Source organism: Malania oleifera, chromosome 5, assembly GCF_029873635.1.
Source record: "Malania oleifera isolate guangnan ecotype guangnan chromosome 5, ASM2987363v1, whole genome shotgun sequence".
Taxonomy (NCBI): Eukaryota; Viridiplantae; Streptophyta; class Magnoliopsida; order Santalales; family Ximeniaceae; genus Malania; species Malania oleifera.
Window position 1 is genome coordinate 6,300,985 of NC_080421.1, and position 25,359 is coordinate 6,326,343.

At 38.4% G+C, this 25,359-nt stretch overlaps 1 protein-coding gene and 1 pseudogene across 3 annotated transcripts in view; both read left to right on the top strand.

The window, feature by feature from the left end:
- The first annotated feature begins 3,357 nt into the window (after positions 1–3,357).
- LOC131155176 (fasciclin-like arabinogalactan protein 21) overlaps positions 3,358–25,359 on the top strand; it is a 32,519-nt gene continuing 10,517 nt past the window's right edge. The window contains exons 1-2 of one of the 3 annotated variants that reach the window (XR_009136763.1): positions 3,360–4,684; positions 24,780–25,006. Coding sequence is in view for 1 of the 3 variants with exons in the window: in XM_058108128.1 (XP_057964111.1) it covers positions 3,409–4,476 (1,068 nt within the window). In the remaining 2 variants the exon portion in view is untranslated. Of the gene's footprint in view, positions 4,866–24,779; positions 25,007–25,359 lie in introns of those variants that run through there. The other 2 variants (XM_058108128.1, XR_009136764.1) reach the window with 2 other exon arrangements.
- Positions 23,367–25,230, top strand: LOC131155135 (auxin-induced protein 15A-like; annotated as a pseudogene).

Here is a 25,359-nt window from a genome sequence, read left to right on the forward strand (position 1 = left end):
AGGAAATGATGGAGACAAAGAAATAATGATATTCTATTCTAGTGAATGTTATTTTCAGGGAGTTGAGTGGGAAACCTTACAGGTGTAGGACAACTATTCTGTAGGGGCTTTCTAGTAGTCAGGTAAGAGAAATATGCTATGCTAGGAAGCCCTTTTACGATTTTAGTACGAACTATATGTTTTATCAAATTATTATTCAGATTATATATATATTTGCAGTTTCCAGGACCTAATAATATTAATATTTATTTGTGTGGCTTGAGTTGATAATAGAACAGTACTATATTTTATAGAATTTGTGAATACCATGTTTATAGTTATTAGCAGAAATACCATAAGAATTTCATGTTTATAGAATGACGAATTTTTCAATGTACAGTATACTCAGAAATATGCATTTTCAGTAATTTCATAATAACATGTTTATCAGTACCATAACGCCCCGACATACAGATATTCAGACAGCAGTTCAGTTATATAGAAATCAAATTTTCAGTCAATTTATTTAGAATTTCAGATAACTTCTATGGGGTTATGGTTATTTTAGAAACCACAATAAAAACAGTATATTACAGATATCAGTTACCTATATAGTATCAGACCCTGATGGATCAGACAGCAGAGCACGGTACCGTAGCTACAGATATTCAGTTCAGAGTGCAACCACTTTACTTAGACAGTAAGTGGTATGAGGTCGATCATGCCCACGTCGGGACAAGCTCTCTATCAAATATGGATTAAGAGGGCCGATCAGACTGTCGGAGTTCAGTTAACTTACCCTGGTCGGCCAGCCAGGATAAGTCCCGCCTTCGGGCCGCATAACCTTGTCATGAGGGGTTAAATCACGACATACAACCATCCAGGGAAATTTTCTCAAATATTATAAGTATAAGTAGATTTCCAGAAATAGTAGTAGTATTATGAAAAGTAAATTTATATAGTTTTAATATATGTTGTTTATACCAACATTTGCAATTTCAGTTATCCATGATATTATTTCTAAATCAGATTATTAATACAGAAATATAACTCAGTAGCCACACACTAGTAATAGCATGTTTTGTCTTATTGAGTGTTGGCTCATCCCAGTGTTGAATTATTTTTCAGGTGAACCAACTAGGCGAGCGGAGTAGGCTCGTAGGTAGAGGGGTTGTTGTACTGTCCTTTTTGAGAGTGAGTATTATTTTTGGGTGGCATGTTTTGTAAACTCTTGGTATCAGCAAGGGTAGTTTTGAGAGAACAATGATGTTTATGTATTCAGGGGATGATTTGACACTCTGGTATTGTATTATGTGTGAATTTATTTTTTATGATTGGCCTTCCGCTGTTTAGGTTAATGTTTGATATTAAAATAGGGGAAAAGATTTTATTTTATTAGCAGGATGTTACATGCTCAGTCTTCTTCCTATTCTTTTCCTCTAAATCTCTTTTCCTTCTTAGACAGTCCTTCTTCATCATAATTAAAACAACCACTCTTCTAGTTCCCACTTTTACCCCTGGACTTGGATCGAGATTTCCCTCGATTCCAATTACCCCTGCTAGAACTCCTGCTCTGCTGTTGGCTAGACTCACCCTTAGCCACCAACCCTTCTCCATGTCCTGGATGATCTGGTTTGTAAAAATTCTCACTCTCCAGAATGGCAGTAGTCACCTCATCAACTGTAAAAGTCTCCTTACCTAGCAGTAGTGTGGTTTTCAAAGTCATCCTCAACTGATACAACTGTTTTTTTAAATATAGTTTATTAACTAGGGACTTGGACATATAAATATTTTCCAATTTTTTCCAAAGTTCAGCTAATGATGTTTTATTCAACATACTGTATTTAATTTCTGGAGCTAAACTTAAGTGAATGGTACTTACCGCTTTCATTTTCAGCTCCTTCCATTGATCATCTGACATGGTCTCTGGCTTCCTGTCTTTCCTATACAGTGCCTTAATCAGTCCCTGTTGAACCAACACATCCTTCACAGTGCTCTGCCACAGATTGAAATTATTTTTCCCATTAAAGGGCTCTACCTCGAACTTGGCCGTCGAAGTACTCGCCATTAATTTTTTTTTCTTTTTTTTTCACTCTCCTCTAACGTCAACACATGTCAGGATGACATCAGCAATGACGTCTGCGTCAGCTTTGATGTTAGCGCTCCATGGGGAGGATCCGCGCCTCGACTCGCACTTTGACCCAATTTTGAATTCGGGTCTGTCACCCAATTTTGGCACTGTTCATCATGTTCTTCATCAGCAAATTTTTTTTTTCTTCTGGAATTTTTTTTTCACACCTTCAATCGAAAAATTTCAAAATAATTTTTCGGCTCCTGATCTATTCTTTGCGTGCCTCAATCCGATCTGAACAAACTGCTTTGATCTTGAACACTCCCGCAAGAAAACTTCAAATCCAAAAAATCCTCCTTCAATTGAAAAATTCAGGAATAATTTTTCGGCACCTGATATGAATTTTTGTGTACCTCAATCAGATCTAAACGAACCACTATGATCTTGAGCACTCCTGCGAAAAAACTTCAAATCTAAAAAAATTTTCTTTCGATCTGATATGATCTATTAGATTTGCACCCAATCAAAATCGTGCTTTGATACCACTTGTTGACGCGCAGCGATTTTAATCTTCCAATCAATAAAATAAATTACACAAAAAACATTCACAGAAAAATGGAGACAAGAGATTTTACGTGGTTCGACAAGGTTGCCTACGTCCATGGAGCGTGCACCTGAAGAAAATCCACTATGAAATGATGACAGTACAAGATCTGATCAGTCTCTCCACGATCCCAGATCTCCTGTACACCCCTTTACTCTCAACCTATTGAATAAAAGTTCTTCCTAAAGAGAACCCCTCTCTAACTTTCCTTGCACAAAATGACAAGTCATCCCTATATTTTTCCATGACTTACAAACATATATATGATACCACACAACCGTTGGATTTAAAGACGATCCAATGACTGTAATAAAAGTCACAATAAATAAATAAAAGTATACATATCCTTTAGCAGACTAAATGCAACTCCACTTTCATTTTTCAGCAACTAGGTCACATTTTTTGTTGGGTAGTACATGACCCTTATGTAGGCAGGCTCATAACCTTATTCCCAATTAATCTAGGCCATAAAATACACCGCCATCATTAAACTATTGACTAACTTTAATTAAGCATTCAACTCTTAATTTTTACAATTAGGTCACTCAACTTACTAAAATATCACAATATCCCCTTTTTAAACTAGTGCTTTCCGAGCTTTCTTCCCCCCACTTTTGTGAATCCTCCCATTTCCCTCCAAACATTTTTCTTCCTGCTTTCTTCCCGACCTCCCCTGTTCGCTCTGTGTTTCCCCTGCAGGGCTGCAACTACTCTCTCTCTCTCTCTCTCTCTCTCTCTCTCTCTCTCTCTCTCCATGGCAATTGCCTGCTCGCGCTGGTGGCACGCACCAATCTACTTCACGGTCTCCGTGGTCCTAGCCGTCATGGCAATCTCAACAGCTCTGCACCCAGAAAGCGACTCCGCAATCCCATCAAACACCGCCGCCCTCCGCGAGCTCACAAGAAACGCCTCTCAAGCTCTCAGAAAACCAGGATTCAACGCCATTGCCACCCTTCTTCAGATCTCCCCCGAACTCTTCCTCTCCCCTTCCTCTCAATCAACCATCTTCGCCATCCATGACTCCGCCATCTCCAATCTCACTCTCACCCCCTGGCTCGCCAAACCTCTCCTCCAATATCACACTTTCCCTTCCAAGCTCTCCCTCCGAGACCTCTTGGCAAAACCCCAAGGAACCTGCCTCCAGACTCGTCTCAAGGGAAAGAATGCAGCCATCACGAAGATTGACGCGAAACAGAGATCTTTGGAGATCAACAACGTCTCAATTTCTCACGCGGATCTGTTTCTTGGAGGACCCATTTCGATTCACGGCGTTCTTGAGCCTTTCTCTCCTCTGGATCCCCAAGATGTTCGTCAGGGCTGGGCTTTTATTCGATCGCCCATCTGCGATTCGAATCACCGGCTGGTTTCGGGTTTCGGGAAATCCAAGAACATTCCGGAGTGGAATCGAATTATCCGATTGCTGAGTTTAAATGGGTTCGTGTCGTTCGCAGTTGGGCTGCATGCTGTTCTTGATAATCTTCTCGAAGATTGCATGGATTTGAGCGATTTAACGGTCTTTGCCCCGCCGGACCTGGCATTCGTGGCTTCTCCTTTGCCGCTGCTTGACAGAATTGTGAGGCTTCATATACTGCCTCGGAGGTTTACTTACGCAGAGATGGGCGCGCTGCCAGAGAAGGCGTCGTTGAGGACGCTGCTACCAGATATGGATCTTGAAATTTCTGGGAGGGGGGTAAATATGAGTGCAGGATTGGCTGTTAATGGTGTGGAGATAACAGCGCCGGAGATTTTCTCGTCGGAGAATTTTATGGTGCATGGGATTTCACGAGCTTTGGAGTTGGCTGAACTTCCCAATAGTTCATGATTCGATTAAAATCGCAGATTGATGGGTGCTTAATCTGATGATCATGTGACCTTGCTAAGTTTTATGGTGGAGAAATTATTAAGCAATAGTCAGCCTAAGTGGGATCCAAGCTGCTATGCACGCTAAAAAATGGCTTTCACCAAAGCAATTCTATTGGAAGGGCGGCGTTTATTGTTGCAGGCAAAAGGGGAATATTGTCGACACTTTGGTACGTAGAGTTGCATATTTGTACAAATTAAAAGTTTAGTGAGCTTAATAGATTTTAGCTAATACTTCAGTGGCCACAGTGTGTAGCAAAATAGCTAGCCCTGAGTACAATTAGCTCTCGAGTGAACCAAAAACTAGTTTCTCCATATTTGAATTATGGGAATTGGGTTGAATCTTGTGAAGCCTTCATAAACATTTGTATATTTCTGTACAGAAACTGCATATCAAATCTGCTCATTGTAGGCTGTAGCAACCAAAAACCATTAGCTGGTCCATTTGGGTATTATTTGATTGCTAAAATTATTAAGTCTGTATCTCAAAGTGTCTAAAGTGCTATCTCTCCTACAGGACAAGGACCATCAAATGGTAGTGCATTTTTCAATTCTAAGCTTATGAGCTATGGTTGGTTCATACGTTCATCATCTTTTTCAGTATATTTTCAGTCTGTATAATTATTTGTATAGCAAGAGGACTAGTACATGGGTGCATTTCATGGGTTTCTGTTTGATACACTATAGATTTAGATTTTTCCCACCCCCATCCCACAAGGCAAAACTCTTGATCACTTCATTGCGTGCTTTTACTGTTCCAATGCACATTGGAGGAGTAATTGGATATGCTTATAATACTTATTACTTGCCAGACCTTGCAATTTAATTTCTCAATCAGGGTTTATTTTCATAATGTTGTACAAGTAGTTCTGTTCATTGTAACTCTACAATTTCTCATTATGTATACAAATGTTCCAGAGGTTTACATTGCCAATTTAAAACTCCAAACAGCAACAACAAGAACAACAATAATCTTGCGTGCCAGATTATCAAAGAGAAAAGAAGAAAGAAAACAAGTACCCCTCCTAGTCCAAGTGGTCAGCTAGTATAGTGCTTAAAACCAACAAAAGGCCATCTCCTGTCAACATCTCTCTAGTTTCAGATGGGGTATTGTGATAATGCTTGCCTAGACTTGGTAGGGCATGATGTGTTTCAACTGATATAAAGCCTGGTCACTCATTTCAAATTTCTGCATGATGATTAGTTGGAAGGCAGAACCATGTGATCCCTTATAAATTAGTATCCCTTATTTGACCCAACCTATCTCTATTTGTTGCTCCATTTCTCTTGAGGATTTCCAAGATACCTTCATGCGTATGATATACACTTATGACTGGTTTGAATCCAACAAAAATTCACTTGTTCTTCATCTAAGGATTCTTTCATATAAATTATGGGTACCCTTCATCTGCTACAATGCATTCCCAAACTCCTAAGCACATTACTTCTAGAGTGTCACTTTGGAAATTAGGAAGTTTCACTTATCCAATTTAGTTGGATCGAGGGGTTGATGGGCTAAATGAAATCCTTTTAATTAAAATAATCAATTACATACGTTTCCTTCCAACCCCCTTCTGTACCAAAATTCATATATTCTAAAACATAAGCCATATTTTGGAGAATGTCAATATTGGTCATGCTGTTTAAAGTGAAATGGTTCTAGGCTTCCAATGGTTTATGTTTTGACTATCACTTGAGGGGTGATAGTCACGATGACAGATGCCCTGATCCTGAGGATGCTGTCTATGAAGAGAAGTGCCAAAATGGAAACTCTTTCCATATCATAAGTGACAAGGATTTGGTAATTCATTATTACAAAACAATATTATGTCCTAGATTCGTTTGTGCTTCCCTTCAACCTGTCATTTCTTCAAATTCTAGCCCAAGCTCGACCAACTTCATTATTGGTAACTCCTCGTTGTGCAGAACCACATGAGCTGATAGGCTTATTGCTTTCCAGTTCACTAGTTTCCTAAAAACAAATAGTCTCAGTGGCTTTATCTCTACATATGATCTCTAATCTCTAGAAACATGATGCATAGTATGTAATTTTACACAAAACGTTTGAGAGGTTTTATGCCTCCTAGATCCTACCTGTTAAAAAATAATGGACCTCTCCCATTTGTTTAGTTGATAGGCCATATGAAAGCTATTTAGTACACACTGTTAGTCAGGTCAGGAGGCAAAACCATGTGAGTTGGTGTGATATTTTCCTTTTACGAACCCCATTGTGACACTCACTCCGTTTTGAGGGAAGAGGCTGCATAGTCTTTGCCCCACATATACTGGCTCAAATTATAGTCATCCACTGCGACATATTATTTCTACCCCTCTTCCCCCACCCATCCACACAGGCTATCCAAATGCCACTTTTTTGTTTATGTTGGACAAGCCTGCAAGAAGCCATTTGTTGTCTAGAGCATGCTGAAAACTCACACAGATGAAGAGTTTGGGTTTGATCATCCAATGATTGAAAGGGGGGGGGGGGGGCTCTTACAGTCCCATGCAAAGTAGAAGATCTCACTCATCATAGTTTGGGTTTGATAACAAAAAGACTCTTAACTCTCTGAAGCCGCTGAATCAAAAACTAATCTCCTCAGTTTGAATTAGAGGAATTGGTTTCAATCAAAAATATTTTTATTTTTCAATGAAGCAACCGAGAATCAAACATCTTAAGTTCCCCTTCTTATCTTGATTGACCTTTTTTTTTCCTTTGGTGGCCTTGTATGAAGTACGAACACACTCCCTTGCTTTAATTATTTATTTGTACCAAAATAGAATATGCTCACATGTATTGTATGAACCAAAAGCAATTTTCTACTTCATTTGGGTAGCATTTGATTAATGAAAATTATTCATTTACTCTAAATTTAAGAGTATTTATATTTGATGGATTAAGTAATATTGCAAGTGAGGGCTTTTCGTTTCATTTCAAGTGCATTATAAGAAACATCCATACATTAAAAATAACTTGACTATAATGGCCATCTGCAAAATCAGTTGTCATCTCCACCACCTGCCCCTGACGTCAAGTTCTCTACAAAAATGATATAGGAGCCAGTGAGGAGCAGAAGTGATAATTTTGAGTGGAATGACTGGTTTTGGCATTCTTTATTTTTGAGAAGAATCTCAATGTGTTTATGGAAAGCCTGGTTTAGATGATTGACAGTAGATGATAGAATTCAGGCCAAAGGAATATCGATGGCTTTGACTTGTGATTGCTGTGTGCAGAGAAGCCAAGAAAACACTGATCACATTCTTTCTTTAGGTGAGGTGGCTTTAGAGGTTTGGCGTCGGGCTAGTGTAGTGTTGGGGATTCCTTTCCAACGGCTCCTTCCCTGGAAAAAAAGAATTGCAAACTGGTTCCACTATGCTCGAAAATCATCTATTAAAGGTATTTTAACCGGTTTGATTCTGTGTTTGATTACATGGTGCCTGTGGAATCGAAGATGCAAAGCGAGAATGGAAGGAATTTATTAAAGTGCGGATCATACGTGGAGAAGTGGTCGATACTGTGTTAGTTCTTTAGTTGAGAGCTCTAATTTGTTTTGAAAATTGAAGATATCGGACATTACGATTTTGAAAGAGTTTAAAATTCAGCATTAGGGAGTTTGCGCCAGACTTGGAAAAATTAGTTCGTAGGTTAAACCTCCAGTAGGGTGGATAAAACTTAATTGTGATGGTAGCTGTAGGGACAATCCGGGTACTTCAGGAGATGAAGGAATTATTCGAGACTGCCATGGCATGGTGAAAGTACGAACAAAAGTGCGGAATAAAAAACAATTCTGGAAGGAATTCGTTTATGTAAACAACTTTATTATTTTAATGTGATTATTGAAAGTGACTCGCGAATTGTTGTTGATTGGATTCGAAAAGGTAGATGTATCTTGTGATATCTTTGGGATTTTTGGGAGGACCTCATGGCGGAGCTAGAAGGAGTGAACTTCATGGTGATCCATCAATATAGAGAAGACAATAGTGCGGCTGATTTTCTTGCTAGAGAAGGAGAAATGAGAAACAATGTCATCTATGAAGAACAACATTTTTACCACGTTCTCTAAAAAGTATCCTTTGGATGGATAGGTTGAGTCTCACTTCCTTTCGTCATTAGTTAATCCTCTCGTTTTTTGTTTGGTTGGTTTAGATTTTTAGATTTTTTGATTTAATTTATTTTATTATTTTTGTTTTTGATAGGGCTGTTTAGATTTGTTTTCTTATTTAGTTTTGTTTGGATTTGTAGTCCTGTTTTGGTTGGTTGTTGGTATTGTTTTTGGGAGGCTTTTAATCCTTTTTTTTTAATCTGTAATCTCTCAATGCTTGTCTTGTAACCACGGTATTCCTCTGCCAAAAGTGAGGGTATATCAATAATTAAATGGAGGTGCTGCCCTCCTTTAGTTAAAAAAAAAAAGTTGTCATCTCCACCACCATATAATTAGTAATTATTCCTCTATCGTGCTCACAACTTTCAAGAATAGAACAACCATTATTATTATCAATACCATTAGTATAAGTACTAGTTCAGCAATTTCTTTTGCACAACAAAATCATGTGGGGCTACCTCTTCTATCCTAATGATCCTATCTTCATCACCCTTAGGGGGCTCCTTTGATTTCACATTTACTCTATGTAGATGATATTTTGATTTTTCTTAATGGGGAGAAACGATCCATGCGGCGTCTTATTAAAGTTTTGGGTATCTATGAGCAGTGGTCTAGCCAAATGATTAGCAAAGAAAAAACAGCTATCTTCTTTTCAAAGAAAATTCCAATGTGGCGGAGGCGGAGTTTGATAAGATTAATTAGATCTATGGAGGGTGTTTTCCCGATCACTTACTTAGGTGTCCCGCTTGTTTCTGGGTGCTTTACGATTAGATCCTTGGAGCCATTGGTTCAAAAAATAAAAAGCAAGGTGGCGGGGTGGAATCTAAAGCTATTCTCGCAAGGTGGTCGTTTAATTCTTTTAAAGCATGTTCTTAGTTGTATGGCGACTCATTTGTTGGCAGTATTAGACATTCCAAAGGCAGTCCACAAGAAGATGAATTCTATCCTCTCAACTTTTTTTTGGGGTGGGATAAATGGAAAGCCGAAAATGAAGTGGTGCTTGTGGTCTAAACTGTGCAAGGCCACTAGTGAGGGTGGATTAGGTGTTCGTGATTTTGGTGAAATTCAAAAATCTCTACATATGAAATTTGCATGGAGGCTCATGACTTTAGCCAATCTTTGGACAAAATTCTTCGTGCTAAATATGTGAAACAGGGACATATCTCCATGGTGGTTTCTAAAGACTCAAGTTCTCGGTTTTGGAAATTAGTCATGCGGGTCTTACCTCAGGTGACGGAGAACATGAAGTTGAAGGTAAAGAATGAAAAGGGTTGGCTAGTGGCCCGCTTTGTTTGCAATTTAACAATATTCAAAATCCTCTACTTAATATTAAAGATGCGTGGGTGGATGGTGCTTGGGATAGGCAGCACTTAGTGGAGTTGGTTGGTAATGACAAAGCCGAAGAAGTCATATAGAATATTGCTTGTGGGAGACCATGTAACGTCCTACTATTTCTCTTACAGTTCTGATTTTTTCTTTCTTTTTTATACTATAACATTTATAATGCTCTGATACTAAACTAAATTAAACCCAACCATCAACCTAGCAGCGAGAAGCGGAAATCAAATAAACATAACAATATATAATTATATACAATACCAGAGTGCTAAAATGTTTCCCAAAATACCCTCAACTGGCTAGGGCTATACAAAAATACTCCCAAAAATACTCACTCTATCTGCGAGCCTGATTTGCTCGCCTACCTGGATAACCTGAAAAATGTTAAAGTAATGGGATGAGCCAATGCTCAGTAAGACGAAATATGCTATTGCTAGTGTGTGATAAATGAGTTACAATACTATGAAAATCTATTACTATATAATCATGTATCACTGAATCTGTAAATACAATACCAGTAATATAAACCATCACCTTTTCCCTGTTGCTTAACATATCTGTATTTTAGGTTTCTACTCAAAATACTTCTAATATATATAAGTGTATTTTCTATCTTTGTAAATCTGTATATACATAATAATAACTGAAAACTTCCCTGTGGATAATTGTGTGTCATGATTTAACCCCTTATGACAGGGTTGTGCGGCCCGTAGGCGGAATTTATCCTAACTGGCTAACCAGGATAAATCACTATACTTCGTTAGTGTGATCAGCCCTCCTTAACCCATATCTAATGGGGAGCCTGTCCACTCGTGGGCACTATACGATCGACTTACATACCACGTATTATCTGAATAGGTGGTTGCACTCTATATTGTATATAGCTACGGTACCGTGCTTTGTAAACTGTATCTGTAATGGTCCATCAGGGTCTGATAATATATAATACATCTTTATATACAACTATCTGTTTTACCATGATTCTGTAATAACTATATTAACCATGACGCTGTGATAAATTGTATCTGTATAAACAGTATTTCTAAAATGAACTATAAAAATGTATGTCATGGTATTGTAAACTGTATAATCATGGTATTTTGTAATTACTATAGAACATATCCACTGTCTGTATATTCTGTAAAACATAACTCTGAAAAATACTATAAAACATGTTTCTGTACTATATGTATATTCTCAAGCCACACAATAATTTAAACATATTATGCATAATTACTAAACTGTATAAGTTCTGCTGTGAATAATAACCTGGTAAAAATATATTTTTCATACTGAAAATCATTCTAAAACTGCTTAACATAGCATATTTCCCTTACTTGTTTTCTGGTAAAAATCCCCTACTATGATGGGTCCTACACCCACAGGGTTCTCCACTCACACCCTGAAAATCAAATATCCTAGAACGAAACATCATTATTTCTACGTATACTGCATTTCCTACAACTGCTGGAAAGCCAAATTTCAACAAAAAACCTTACCCTGAATCTGAGATGAAATCCAACTTCGTCCCTCCGACGATCCGCTGCAGCAGATTTGGAGAGAACTTCTCCAGGAGCGTCGTGGTGGCCTCTGATCGTCGATCTGGCGACTAACGGGGCCGAAATCGAAGAGAGAGAGAAGGGACAGGCCATAGGAGAGAGAAAATGAGAGAATTTCGTTGAAAATTATGCATTTAACCCGGATTTAGGTTATTTATATTGTGGGATTCGTCGACGATTCGTCGACGAGCCCTGTAGAAAGTTTGTCGACGAACCTGCACCTTCGTCGACAAATTTCAGACTTAACAAAAATCCTCTCTTGGTATCTTCTTGTCAACGAGATCCTGAAGAACCCTTGTTGACGAAACCCCTGTGTTCGTCGATGAGGCTTGGAAAATTTTTTGGGATTATCACTTTCAAAATGCAATGTCGTGTTCATCGACGAAGTCGGCTGCCTCCTTCTGTTCCCGTTTCCATTTCTCTCCCTCTTTATTATTTAAATACCATTATTCTTCGGGTTGTTACAGACCAGGTGAGGATATTCTAATTTGAAAACTCAATGATAAAGGAAGCTTCACGTCATTAAGTGCTTAGGATTTAATTAGAGTCAGAGGGCCATATGTAAGGGATATGGATTGGTTGTGGCACAATCTCTTGCCAAAAAAGGTCAGCATGTGTGCTTGGAAAGCTCGTTTTGACAAATTGCCGGTGGATGAGAAAGTTTAATCCTTGGGTATTGCTCTTGCTTCTCAGTGTAATTGTTGCGAGTTGGGGCAAACAGAAACCTTGAATCATGTCCTTTGCTCGAGCGAGATTGCTGTGAAGGTTTGGGATTTTGCTGCTACAGCCTTGGGGGCTCCTTGTACGAATGCAGTTTCTTGGATTTGTTGTGTTCAACAATGGTTTACTTATGCTAAGAAATCGACTCAGAGAGGTGTAATCATTGAGTTCTTGCCGAGTTTAATAACTTGGAGACTTTGGGTGTGTCGATGTAGAGTTTGAATGGAAGGTGCTAAGGAATTGGCTGAAGGAGTTTGGTTGGCAATCAAGGTATGGCTTAGGAGGGTTTCGGAGAATATGAGATCAAGCGGATTCCTTTCCACTTAGGATAGCAAAGTTTTAAGTGCTCTTGAGATTCCAATTATCTCTCCAAAGGCACAAATTCCTTGTGTTGTTATGTAACAACCCGAACAATAATGTTATTTAAATAATAAAGAGAAAGGGAAATGGGAACAAGAACAAAAGGAGGCAGCAAACTTTGTTGACGAACGCGACATCGCATTTTGGGATATAATAACCCAAGATATTTTTCCAGGCCTCGTTGACGAACACAGGGGTTTCGTTGACGAGAAGATATCGAGAGAAGATTTTTGGGAATTCTGAAATTCGTCGACGAGAGTGCAGATTCGTCGACGAACTTTCTACAGGACTCGTCGACGAGGTGACGTGGCTCGTTGACGAATCCTGCAGTATAAATAGCCCTAAACTCAGTTTAATCACAGAAAATTCAACGCAACTTCTTCTCTCTCTCTCTCTCTCTCTCTCTCTCTCTCTCTCTCTCTCCTACGGCCTCTCCTCCATCTCTCTTCAATTTCGGCCCCTTCAATTGCCGGATTGATTATCTGAGGCCATCACAACACTCTTGGCGAAGTTCTCTCCAAGTTTACCGGAGCAGATCGTCGGTGGAATCGAGTTGAATTTCTTCCCAAAATCAGGGTAAGGCTTGTTAGCCAATTTTTGACCTTCTGGCAATTGTAGGAAATGATGTAGGCCAAGAAATATTGATATTTTGTTTTGGCGAATGTTATTTTCAGGGTGTTGAGTAGGAAGCCCTGCGGGTGTTAGATCAGTATACCACAGAGGCTTTCCAGTAGTCAGGTAAGGGAAACATGCTATGCTAGGAAACTTTTTTATGATTTCAGCATGAATTATATATCTTTATCAAATTACTATTCAAGTTATATATATATATATATATATATATATATTATAGTTTCCAGGACTTGATAATATTAGTATGTATTTGTGTGGCTTGAGTCGATAACAGAAACAATACTATAATTATAGAATTTGTGAATACCATGTTTATAGTCATTAACAGAAATACTATGATATTTGCATGATATAGAATGACAAATTTTTCAGTGAACAGTATACTCAGAAATATGCATTTTTAGTAATTCTAGAATAACTTGTTTATCAGTACCATAACACCCCAATATACAGATATTCAGACAGCTATTCAGTTATACAGAAAACAAATTTTCGGTCAGCTTATTTAGAATTTCAGTTAAATTTTATGGGGTTATGGTTGTTTTAGAAACCACAGTAAAAACAGTATATTACAAATATCAGTTACCTATATAGTATCAGACCTTGATGGATCAGACAGCAGAGCACTGTACCGTAGTTACAGATATTCAGTTCAGAGTGCAACCACTTTACTCAAATAGTAAGTGGTATGAGGTCGATCGTGCCCATGTCGGGACAAGCTCTCCATCAGATATGGATTAAGGGGGTCAATCAGACTGTTGGAGTTTAGTTGACTTACCCTGGTTCGCCAGCCAGGATAGGTCCCACCTTCGGGCCGCACAACCCTGTCATGAGGGGTTAAATCATGACATATAGCCATTCAGGGAAATTTTCTCAGATATTATAAGTATAAGTAGATTTTTTAGAAATAGTAGTATTAATACGAAAGGTAGTTTCATACGGATTAGCATGTTAAATAATATGGTTAATGGTTTTATTATACGTTATGTAATATCAGCATTTTCAGATTCAATTATTCATGTTATTCCTAAATCAGATTATTTTTACCAACTATAGCTCAGTGGCCACACACTAGTAATAGCATGTTTCGTCTTACTGAGCGTTGGCTCATTCCAGTGTTGAATTATTTTTCAAGTGAACCAGCTAGGCGAGCAGACAGGCTCGCAGATAGAGGGGTCACAGTATTGCCCTATCAGTAGAGAGTGAGTATATTTTTGGGAGTATTTTTGTATAGCCCTCACCAGTTGAGGATATTTGGGGAATAGTCATATATGTATATTTTGGGAAACATGTTAGCACTCTAGTATCGTATATAGTTATATATGGATATGTTTATTTGATTTCTGCTTCTCGCTACTTAGGTTGATGGTTGAGTTTAATCCAGTGTGGTATCAGAGCATTATAAATGTTATGGTATAAAATAAAAATAAAAATAAAAATAAAAATAAAAATAAAAAAACTTAGTTAAATAGCAGGTCGTTACATGTTAGGTGTGGGAACCCTCAGGTTGGGTCCGTTAAGTTGAACGTAGATGGTTGTTGTCGAGGAAATTGAGGGACATGTGGAGGGGGTGGTGTGATTCGAGATTGCAGCGGGCTTTCTTGGGTGCTTAATCTTCCTTCTTTGGCTATGGCTCTAATAATAAAGCTAAACTTAGGGCACTGACGAAGGGAGTGCGGATGTGCAAAGAAATGAGTTATATGAATGTGGAGATTGAATGTGATTCTAAGGTAGTGGTCGATTGGGTTTGTTCTACAAGATGCATGTTATGGTATTTGTGGGATTTTTGGAAAGAGCTTCTTGGGGCTCTTTCCATGATTAATTTCACCATTGCCCACTAATTTAGAGAAGGAAATAAGGTTGTGGACTTATTGGCTCATTAGGGAGAGGAAGGCACCACTATGAGATATCTGGAGTTTGCTTCTTTACCCCGTCTAGTTAGAGGCATAATACGCCTTGAAAAAATTGGTCTTCCTAATTTAAGAGTCTAATGTGTTGTTTTGTATTCGTTTCGTTTTGTTACGTTTCGATTTTATCTGTTTGTAACTTGTTTTGGTGGAACCACAGTATTCCTCCACCATAAGTGAAGGGTTTTCTAATAAAGAAAGGAGGTGCCGCCCTCTTTTACCAAAAAAAAAGTAGGGATAATATTGAATGCTATGTCGAAAAAAAAAATAGGTTAATTAATTAAACACATGCATGGGAATGACTAAAGTTTAACTAATTTTGTTATACACACACACACACATAATGAAATTAAATACATAGTTATAGATATAGTTATAGATAAATAGTATTGATATGCATTCATTTGTTTCCAAAAGCTAAGATTAATAAATTTTTCAAAAACTAAATGATTGTAAATATTTTTGGCCTTTGTTTAAATTATAATAAACACACGAGTGTTTCCATTTTTCCTAAAAAGGTATCTTAACAATGAAAATTAAAATGCATGGTTGGTGGAAATACTTGAGCCCCTCACAACAATAACAACAACAAGAAGCCTTTAGTCCCACTAGGTGGGGTCGGCTACATGAATCCTTTTTCGCTAATTCATCTAATCGAGAGTGTTTTTCTCTATTAGATTAAGGGCTATTAAATCCTTCTTCACTACCTCATTTCAAGTTATTGTAGGCCTACCCCTACTCCTTTTCATGCCAAAAACAATAACTTACTCCTCCTCATAGGTGCTCTACTAAACTTGCATTTCAAATGCCCAAACCATCTAAGCCACCCTCCCTTATCTTGTCTTTAATCGATGCTATGCCTAAATTATTGCGAATCTATTCATTTTTTACTTTATCTTTTGATGTTATACCACTCATTCACTTTAACATTCACATTTCAACAACTTTTACTTTTTGTACATGTTTCTTATTTGCCCAACATTTTGAACCATAGAGCATAGCTGACATTATAGCTGTGTCTTATAAAAATTTCCTTTCAATTTTAAGGGTATTCTATGATCACACAACACATCTGACACACTCCTCCATTTTACCCAACATGTTTTAATTTTATGTACTACGTATTCTTCAACTCCCACTTCAGCTTACACAATAGATCCGAGATATTTAAATCTATTAGTGCTATTAATATCTTCTTCTCCACACTACTGCTCTTTATATTACTGAAATTACATTTTATATGTTTTGTATTATTCCTACTGAACTTAAACCCTTTAGACTCTAATGTGACTCTTCAAAGTTCTAGCTTAGATTCCACTTTATTCCTACTATCACCAATCAACCCGATATCATCTGCAAACAACATGCACCAAGGGATCTCATTTTGAATATTCCTAGTCTTCGCCACCTCTCTTTTATGTCTTCTTTTCTAGTTAAGACATCATCATTTTCGTCCTTTATACATTTTATATCACCTATATAATTTGCATTTTATTTCTCTAGCTCTAGCAAGTTTATAAATGTTTTTTTATCATTTAGTCCTCCTTTTGCATATAGTCTAGTATATAAAGTATCATAAGCTCTATGTTTAGCTTCACTAATATTTTTTTTTTTTGCATTTTTTCTTGTTTCTGTATATTTTTTCAAGATTTTCCATATTTCTACAATTTTGCCATATTTTATGCTTCTTTTTTTTTTTTTTTAACAACTTTTTGGACTTCTTGATCCCACCACCAACTTTCTTTACTACTAGAGTATTTTTATCCTTACGAAAGAATTAGCCATTTTATTCCAAACAATATTTGCATCTACCTGCAGTCCAATCACACTTTTTAATCATTTTATCTTTGAATTTTACTATATTATCTTCCTTCAAGCTTGTAGGAACTCGGACTTGAAAAATAAAGGAAAATGAATATAAAAGGGAGAAATAAAAGAAAATAAAAGAAAAAGAAGGAATTGGGGAAGTTAGGGCCAAAATCGGCGACGGTTTTCCAAGTTGGAGGAAAACTGGCCACGGTTTTGGATCAACTGGGCCAGTCAACCACAAAACTGGCGACGATTTTGTGGGAACAGGGGAAACTGGCTTCGGTTTTCTTCTGGGTTGCCCACTTATAAATAGAAGTGAGCTCATTTTTTCAAGAAAACTCCAAAAACTCTCTTTTGGAGCTCTGCTAGGGTTTCAAGTTTTCTTTGCTAAAAGATTCCTATGGGCTCCCTAGTGCCCCCAGATCACTCTCTCACCTTCCGACGCATAGGATCTCGTAGTTTCACCAGTTCGAAAAGATAGGGTTTGCAGTTTTTCGTCCGTTTCGATTTCTGTTTCAAAAACAAGTAAGGAGATTATGTTAATGCAGCATTTTTATGATTTTGAACCGATGGAAATGTTTATGGAGTAGTTATATTTATGTTTTCAGTTGAGGTTTCTAAAACCAACCCTTCAAAAGTCCCATTTTCAAACCTAGGATATATGATATGATATTTTGAGTAGAAATGAATGGTGAAAAGTTCGGTTTGATCCTACAAACCATTTATACGGTGTTCTTATTACTTGCCTACGGGTTATGTTTTAAATATGGAAAATTGTGTGGCAGGTGAATACTATTTTTAGAGATATGGAAATACCAGAAATGGGAGTGTTTGTGTAATACTGAACTGTTTGCGAAACATATTGGAACTGTTTGATTAATGTAGGGATTTATATGATGGTCGCGAGGGCCGAGTTTTACCAGACGGCCAAGGGCCGGAGTTTTATTCATTGGCTGAGAGCCGAGTTGTAACAGAGGGCCGAGGCTCGAGTTTGTAGTAAACGGCGCAAGGCCGGGGTTTATAAAATGACAAATTTTATGTGAAATGAGTTTAAAGTATAGTTTTAATTACTTAAATTGCGTGATATGCTCTAGGAACCCTGAGGACCCAGTTGTTATGAGTACAGTACCGTAGCTAGAGAGTGTTTCACCATTTGACCGTGTGCGCTCACACTGTACTACGAGAGTGGTGTTGGGTGGTCCTAGTCGAATACCCAGGTAGAGGAGTCACCTTCCCTGTAAGTACGTACCAAGAAGTGGTAAGGCAATCAGACCCGTAAGTGAGTTGTGGAAGCCTGCAGACGTAGTTAGTAGGGAGTGACTTGGTCTGGGTTGATCCCCCAGGTCTTAGTCCAGCCTTCAGGTAGCACAACCCTGACCACGGGGGTTTATACATGGCGTATAGTTCCATGAGGAGTCTTTTATGCATATCAGTATATTTATGTAAATGATGTAATTGTTTTCTGTACTGTTTTATAGTACGAGAAATGAGAAGTGAGTATGCATACCATTTTTAGTAAAAGAGAGATGTATGATTTTGTATACACTGAAACACATGCTAACCACACACTGTCATTCACTTCATCTTCCTTACTGAGAGGGCGTCTCACCCCGTATACAACATATCTTTTCATGGAATCACAGAGATCGAGTTTAGCAGAACTAGGGGGTGGAGACTAGTATAGTTTCTTTTTGTGAGTGTCTGCAAGAACTCAGATGTGAGATGTTTATGTTGTACATCTCAAGGCTTGTATTATGGTCGTGTGGACTGAGTTAGTTGAATTTTTTGGTTTGAGATGTAATATGAAAATAGAAATACTTTGTTGTATGTTGATGGTTAGACTTTGGTAATAGACTATGGAGAATGTTTTACTTATTCCGCTGCATGTTTTATATTATGAGATGGTATCAGGTACACAGACGTCACTAAAGTAGCACGCGGGGCTCACAAGGGTTTTGGGGCGTTACAGGTGGTATTCGAGCTAGGTTTGCTAGGTTTTGCAGACTTGGACGAATAAGGATTACCAGAGTATAGGTTGAGATGAGTTGAGGATAAGAGTCAGTAAGTTAGGCGGGTTTTAATCTGGAGACTTGGAGGCAGATCTCTGTCGACGGTCTTTTGTGCTTTTCTTGGAATGACAATTTCAGGAAAACCATGGTAAATCCATCGATGTTTTCATTTTGGGTTGTGAAGTTGAAACTCGAAATTCAAGTTGAAACGTTAAGTTAGGTGAGTATGTAATTGTTTTGGAGTAGGGATAGAGGTCTATAGGTCGACGATTTTACGTCAGGATTGTTTGACCTGTCCTTTTAAATTGAGAATTTTTCTTATCATGGTATTTCTTCATTTAATTATTGTGTGCCACATGATAAGAATGGAATATTGAGCTGGTTTCTATCCCACTTACAAGATGAACTTTAGGGGAAAGGACGTGAATGTTATGAGAGATAACCATGTGGACACATCCAGCGAGGACGATGTCGATGCTTAGGCGGTGTTGCGCAGTATAGCATGGCAAGCTAGGAAGGAAACCCAGAGGGATTTTAGAGAGCGAGATAAGCCAGTGGCTAACAAGCGCTGCACGTTCCAGCAGTTCACCCGGACGAATCCATCGGCGTTTTATGGAGGCCCGAACCCGATTGCAGCGGAGGATTGGGTTTAGGAGATAGAGGAATTACTGGGGGTGCTGGAATGCACCGAGGAACCAAAGGTTCGGTTTGCCACCTTCAAATTGGTGGGGGAGGTAAAGAGGTGGTGGAGATCGGCCAGGTTAGTGGAGGAGCAGCATCTAGGGTATGTATCTATCACCTGGAGTTGTTTTAGGGAGATCTTTAGCAGATACTTCCCCATTGCCACCCAGGAGGTAAAGGTTGAGAAGTTCTTGAGTCTGACTCAGGGGTCCATGACTGTACAACATTATGTGGCCCGATTTATGGAGTTATCTTGATTCGCTCCACATATGGTCCCGGATGAGCCAAAGAAGGCTTGGATGTTTGAGAGAGGGCTGAGACAGGCGATACGCGCGCAAGTGGCGGCGTTATTGGTCCAGAGCTTTACTGAATTGGTGGAAAGAGCCATTGCGGCGGAGGCCAGTATTTAGGAAGGGGAGAGAGAGAGAGGGGCAAATCAAAAGAAGAGCCCTTTATCTCAGAGCTTTCAGTTCAGTACCAGTCAGAGTTCATGGAAGCGGCCTAGTAATTCGTTGGGCCAGCGAAAGGTGACGGGACCTTGAGGCCCTCAGGGGAATTCTCAGCACTTTACCTGTCCCAAATTCCATAAAAAGCATGGGGGTGAGTGCAGGATTGGTTTTACGGGTTGCTACTAGTGCGGTGGAGCGGGACATCAGGTGCGGGATTGTCGCGCGATATTGAACTACGGGCCTTCACAACCGCAGTATGGTGGAAGTAGTCAGGTACCAAGAGGTGGTCACCAGGGGGGCACCGCGCAGGCACGGGTGTACTCATTGACGTCGGGCGATGTAGGGAACGCCGTCAATGTGGTGATAGGTACGATTTTTGTTTTGTCACATAATGCTACTGTGTTATTTGACTCAACGCCCAAAAGAGCTTAACAACCAACAAGAGCTTTTTTGAACTTGATACAGGCCAACAACTGCTGTTATCTCACACAATGGACGAGTCGTGCAGAGGAAAGAGTCCCAGGGCGTACATCTTCACCAGAGAATGGAGATAGAATGCTGAGATTGCTTGAGCCTACCTAGAGAAAGCTTCTAAGCAGATGAAGAAGTGGGCAAATTAGGGGAGAAGACCCCACAACACTTCAACGTAGGTGACTTGGTGCTTGTTAAGCTTAATGCTGAATAGATCAGGTCACTACGAGGACAAGATAGAAGACTACTCCACAAATATGAAGGACCAGTCCCCATCTTGGCCAAAGTCGGGAAGGCCTCTTATAGAATCGACACTCCGACTTGGATGAAAGTGCATCCTGTGTTTCACGTTAGCTGCCTCAAGCCGTTCATTGTCGACACCGATGATCTGAGCAGAAGTCAGTCAAACAGAGCAGTTGAAGACAGTGCAACATGACAGAAGTGAAGTTGAAGATATCCTTGCAGACAGAGAGTCCACATCCTTAAGGAAGAAGAGGCAGGAGTTCCTAGTGAATTGGAAAGGCCTTGGTGATGAATAAATCAGCTAGATTTCTGCAGAAGATATGCAACCATTCGTGGACAAAGTTAAAGTGTACCTAGTGTCAAATTCTACGAGGACATCGACCGCATAAGTGGGGGAGCATCACGAGCCTAACTTGTTCAAGGCATTATGCTTGTCTGTGACCACTTGTCTCATGCGTTAGGGATGAGTTTCTATCATGTAAATACTAGTGTAGGTTTATTTTCTACTAGTTGTTTCTCTATATGCCAAATAAGGTAGTATGACTTGGTCACTTTGATGTTTCCTAGTGCCAGGATGATATTTGCATAAAAAAGCTCTTTAGGGAAGGGTGAGTTGTCATCAGTCTTGTAAAACTCACTAGCTATTGTCAACGTGTTTAGCTTACTTGCCTCTCTCGCTAAACACACAATGTTAACAGAGGTGTTGTTAATGAATTGCGTTGCTTCAATGTTTACTGGTTGCTTGCCACTGCTTTCATAACTGCTTATTACTTCCGCTGCTATTTGATTGAATGTTAATGATTGTGGTTCATGGATGAATTTTGGTAAACGATAGGCTGGCTAGTTAAGCAAAAGTGCTTTAGCTAGCACCGCATGGTCCTTTCACAAAGGTGTGAAAATAGTTGGCTCGTGACACGTTGCGCCTAAGCTCCCCTTCAATCTTTTGAAACCCTTGTTAACATATTTTATTTTTATGTAAAGAGAGTCAAGAATTTCTTATAATCAAACATCTGGATTTCCTTCTTCTTTTCCTTCTAATTTGACTATTTTCAACGACAGCTTTGGATCAAGTACACTTGTAATTATTTATGTCAAATATGAATATACTCTAACATTCTAGTAGCCAAAAGGAAATGCTCAATTTGTGTAGCATTAGATTAATGAAAATTATTCACTTACTCTAAATTTTAGACTTTAGAGCATCTGTATTGCCATAACTCTCCATGGAACAAAGGTCCATCAAATTGTTTGTGTGTTTTTCAAATATGATATTTCCCATTGATTGGTTCATTATCCGTTTGCAATGACACAAAACTTCATATTGACACAACAGGATACACAATAAACATAGATTCCTCTAGGCCTTGCTCCATTTGGGTAGCATTTGATTTATGAAGATTATTTCAGTTATTCTAATGTTTATAGTTATAATATCTGCAGTGCAATGGCCCATGTAGAAAAATCATCCATCATATGGTCATGCATTTTACAAATCTAAGTTTGCAACATATGGTTGATGCACCATCTTGCGGTGACAGAACTTTTGAGTCCATTTTCAGCCAGTATAATGAGGTGCATATCTGTAGTGCAATGTATGTTTGGTAAACAGAAGCATTTCATGTAGCAGATTGCAGAGCAATCTGACTTCTGTAACTATGGATCGCTTCTTTGCATGTTTACCACAATTATGACTTCTGTGCTGATGCACATGCTGCAGATTGCAGAGTAATCTGACTTGCAAGCAGAAATTTCTTTCGTTATGCATATAGAAAATTTTGAGAGGCTTATAGAGAATTTTAAACCAAATCCGTAACAACTACAACTGTAATAACAATAACATTGCCATTCAATGCTCACATGGCATGCCAGCTTACTAAGAGGAAATAAGAAAATATTAAGCATCCCCCTAGTCCAAGTGGTCAACTAGCTAGTATTGGATTTGGTATTGATGGTCACCAACTCAAATTTCAGAATGAGGATGTGTTGGAAATTGTTATAATTCCATGCTGAAATCGTACAATATATAGCTTGAAAGTCAGTCATGATGACAGATTAGCACGATCATGAGGATGCCATCCATCAAGAGAAGCGTCAAAATGGAGAACACCTTATTCCATACTAAACTACTGCACTACTGTAGAACACTATCATGTGCTATGTTTAGTTTTTGCTTCCGTTCAATCCGTCATTGCTTCAAACTCGGGCCCAAGCTTATACTAACTTGCGCATCTCAAGAAACATATCCACATGAACTAAATGTATTGTTCCCCAACTCACCAGCCCCCCATAACAAATAGTCCCTACAACCTATTTATTGTGCTATGTGGGTAAACTGATGATTAATCATGACTGATGCGCTGCCATACGAAAACTATCAAATTCATATATTCAGTCATTTGAGGAAGCAAAACCTTGTGATCTTGCTTGGTTTTGTCCTTCTACTAACCCCCACTGTGGCACTCAGTCCATTTTGAGAGTGGCTAGACTTATATACTGCCAGAGCTTGTCTTAGTTCACATTCTCAGAGATACTTGTCACTTTTACTTAACAGAAAAAATACACTTCACAACATCATGGGTGTCCATTTCCCCAGGATTGTTTCAGCCAAGCATATTCTGCAGCGAGCTCTTTCTACTCCACACATTACAGACGTTCCCAAAGGTCATGTTGCAGAAGCTCACTTGTTCTTTATCTAAGAAATTTGTTGCTAAAAAATTTTTGAATATCCTTGTCTCATAATTTATTCCAAGCTCCTAAGCACATTACTTCCCAAATGTTATTTTGAAAATTCAAAAATTTCAAAAATATCATTTAGAATCAGAAGAGTTGAGGGGCCAACACAAGTCTTTTTAGAAAATAATAATAATAATAATAATAATACATTACATGAGTTATCCTTTCTCCGACTCTGCACTAAAACCCATATCCTTTAAAAAACAAGCACAGGTCTTGCTATTTAAAATGAAAAGGTTTTAGACTTCAAATGGTACATCATTTGACATCCATTGTAATCATTATAATTCCATGCCAAAATCATGTAGTATTCAGCTTGAGAGCCATAGTCTTGATGACAGATTGGCATGATCATGAGGATAACATCCATCAGGAGAAGGGTCAAAATGAAGAACTATGTTTTCCACATCAAAGGTGACAAGGATTTGGTAATTTTCGTCATGCTAGTCTAAGGACTAGAGTATTGCATTAATGCAGGACGATATCATGTGCTAGGTTTGGTTTGTGCTTCCATTCAATCAGTCATTGCTTCAAACTCCAGACCAAGCTTATAATAATTGTCATCAACTCCTAACTTGAACATCCCAAGAAACATATTCACATGATCTAATAACCTATTGCTCCCATACTCATTACCAACAAAAACAAGGAGACCCTAGAATCTATTTGTTGTGCTTAGTCGGTAGACTGATGATCATAAAGACTGATACAGTGCAATATAAGAAAACTATCAAATTACTATTTTCAGTAATTTGAGGAAGCATGATCATGTGATCTGGTGTGGTTTTGTCTTTCTACCAACCCCCATTGTGGCTCACTCCATTTTGAGAGAATTCACTAGATAGCATTTGTTGTATTATATATACCTATTCAAATAATAGCCAACTTCCTAGAGTTATCAATGGTTTGTATAAACTGGATAAGATGGGTACGGCTTATATGAGGTATGTTTAGCTGGTTTCTTTTGGTATATGTTTGTTTTTTTTTTCTTTTATTTGGTTTAATGCGTGGGATGTTTTATTGGTTAGTAGGTCCTTGTTTTGATTTGTTTGGATATGTAGTCCTATTTTGGTTGCATGTTCGTGTTGTTTTTGGAAGGCTTTAAAGTTTTTTCTATATGTTATCTCCCATTGCTTGTCTTGTAACCACGGTATTCCTCCGCCAAAAGTGAGGGTATATTAATAAATAAATGGAGGTGCCGCCCTTCTTTTATATATACCTATTCAAAGCTCATCATAGTTCACATTTCACAGAGATACTTCTCACCATTACTTCACAGAGAAAATACAGTCCATAGCATCATGGGTGTCCGTTTTCTTGGAATTGTTCCTGCCAAGAAGATTCTGCAGTGAGTTCTTCGTAGTCCACGTATTACAGATGTACCCAAAGGCCACTTTGTTGTTTATGTTGGAGAAATATGCAAGAAGCGGTTTGTAGTTCCAATATCTTATTTGAAGCATCCTTCATTCCATAATTTGTTGAGTCAAGCTGAAGAAGAGTTTGGGTTTGATCATCTTATGGGAGGTCTCACAATCCCATGTAACATAGAAGACTTCATTGATCTCACTAATGGCTTGAATTGCTCATGAAGAAAGATCAAGAGAAGAAATTGTGAAAATAGCTAGCACAAGTACTGTAACTATGTGACATCACCTAACCAAAAACAAATACCCCCAATTTTGAAGTAAGGGAGTTGGATTGAATCTTGTGAAGCCCTTGTAAACTTCTTTTTATTTATTTATTTATTTTTCTGTAAAGCATAGAGGAAGTTTTAATCTTAATCAAACATCTTGTGTGCCTTTTTTTCCTCTTATTGACATTTTCTCGGGTGAG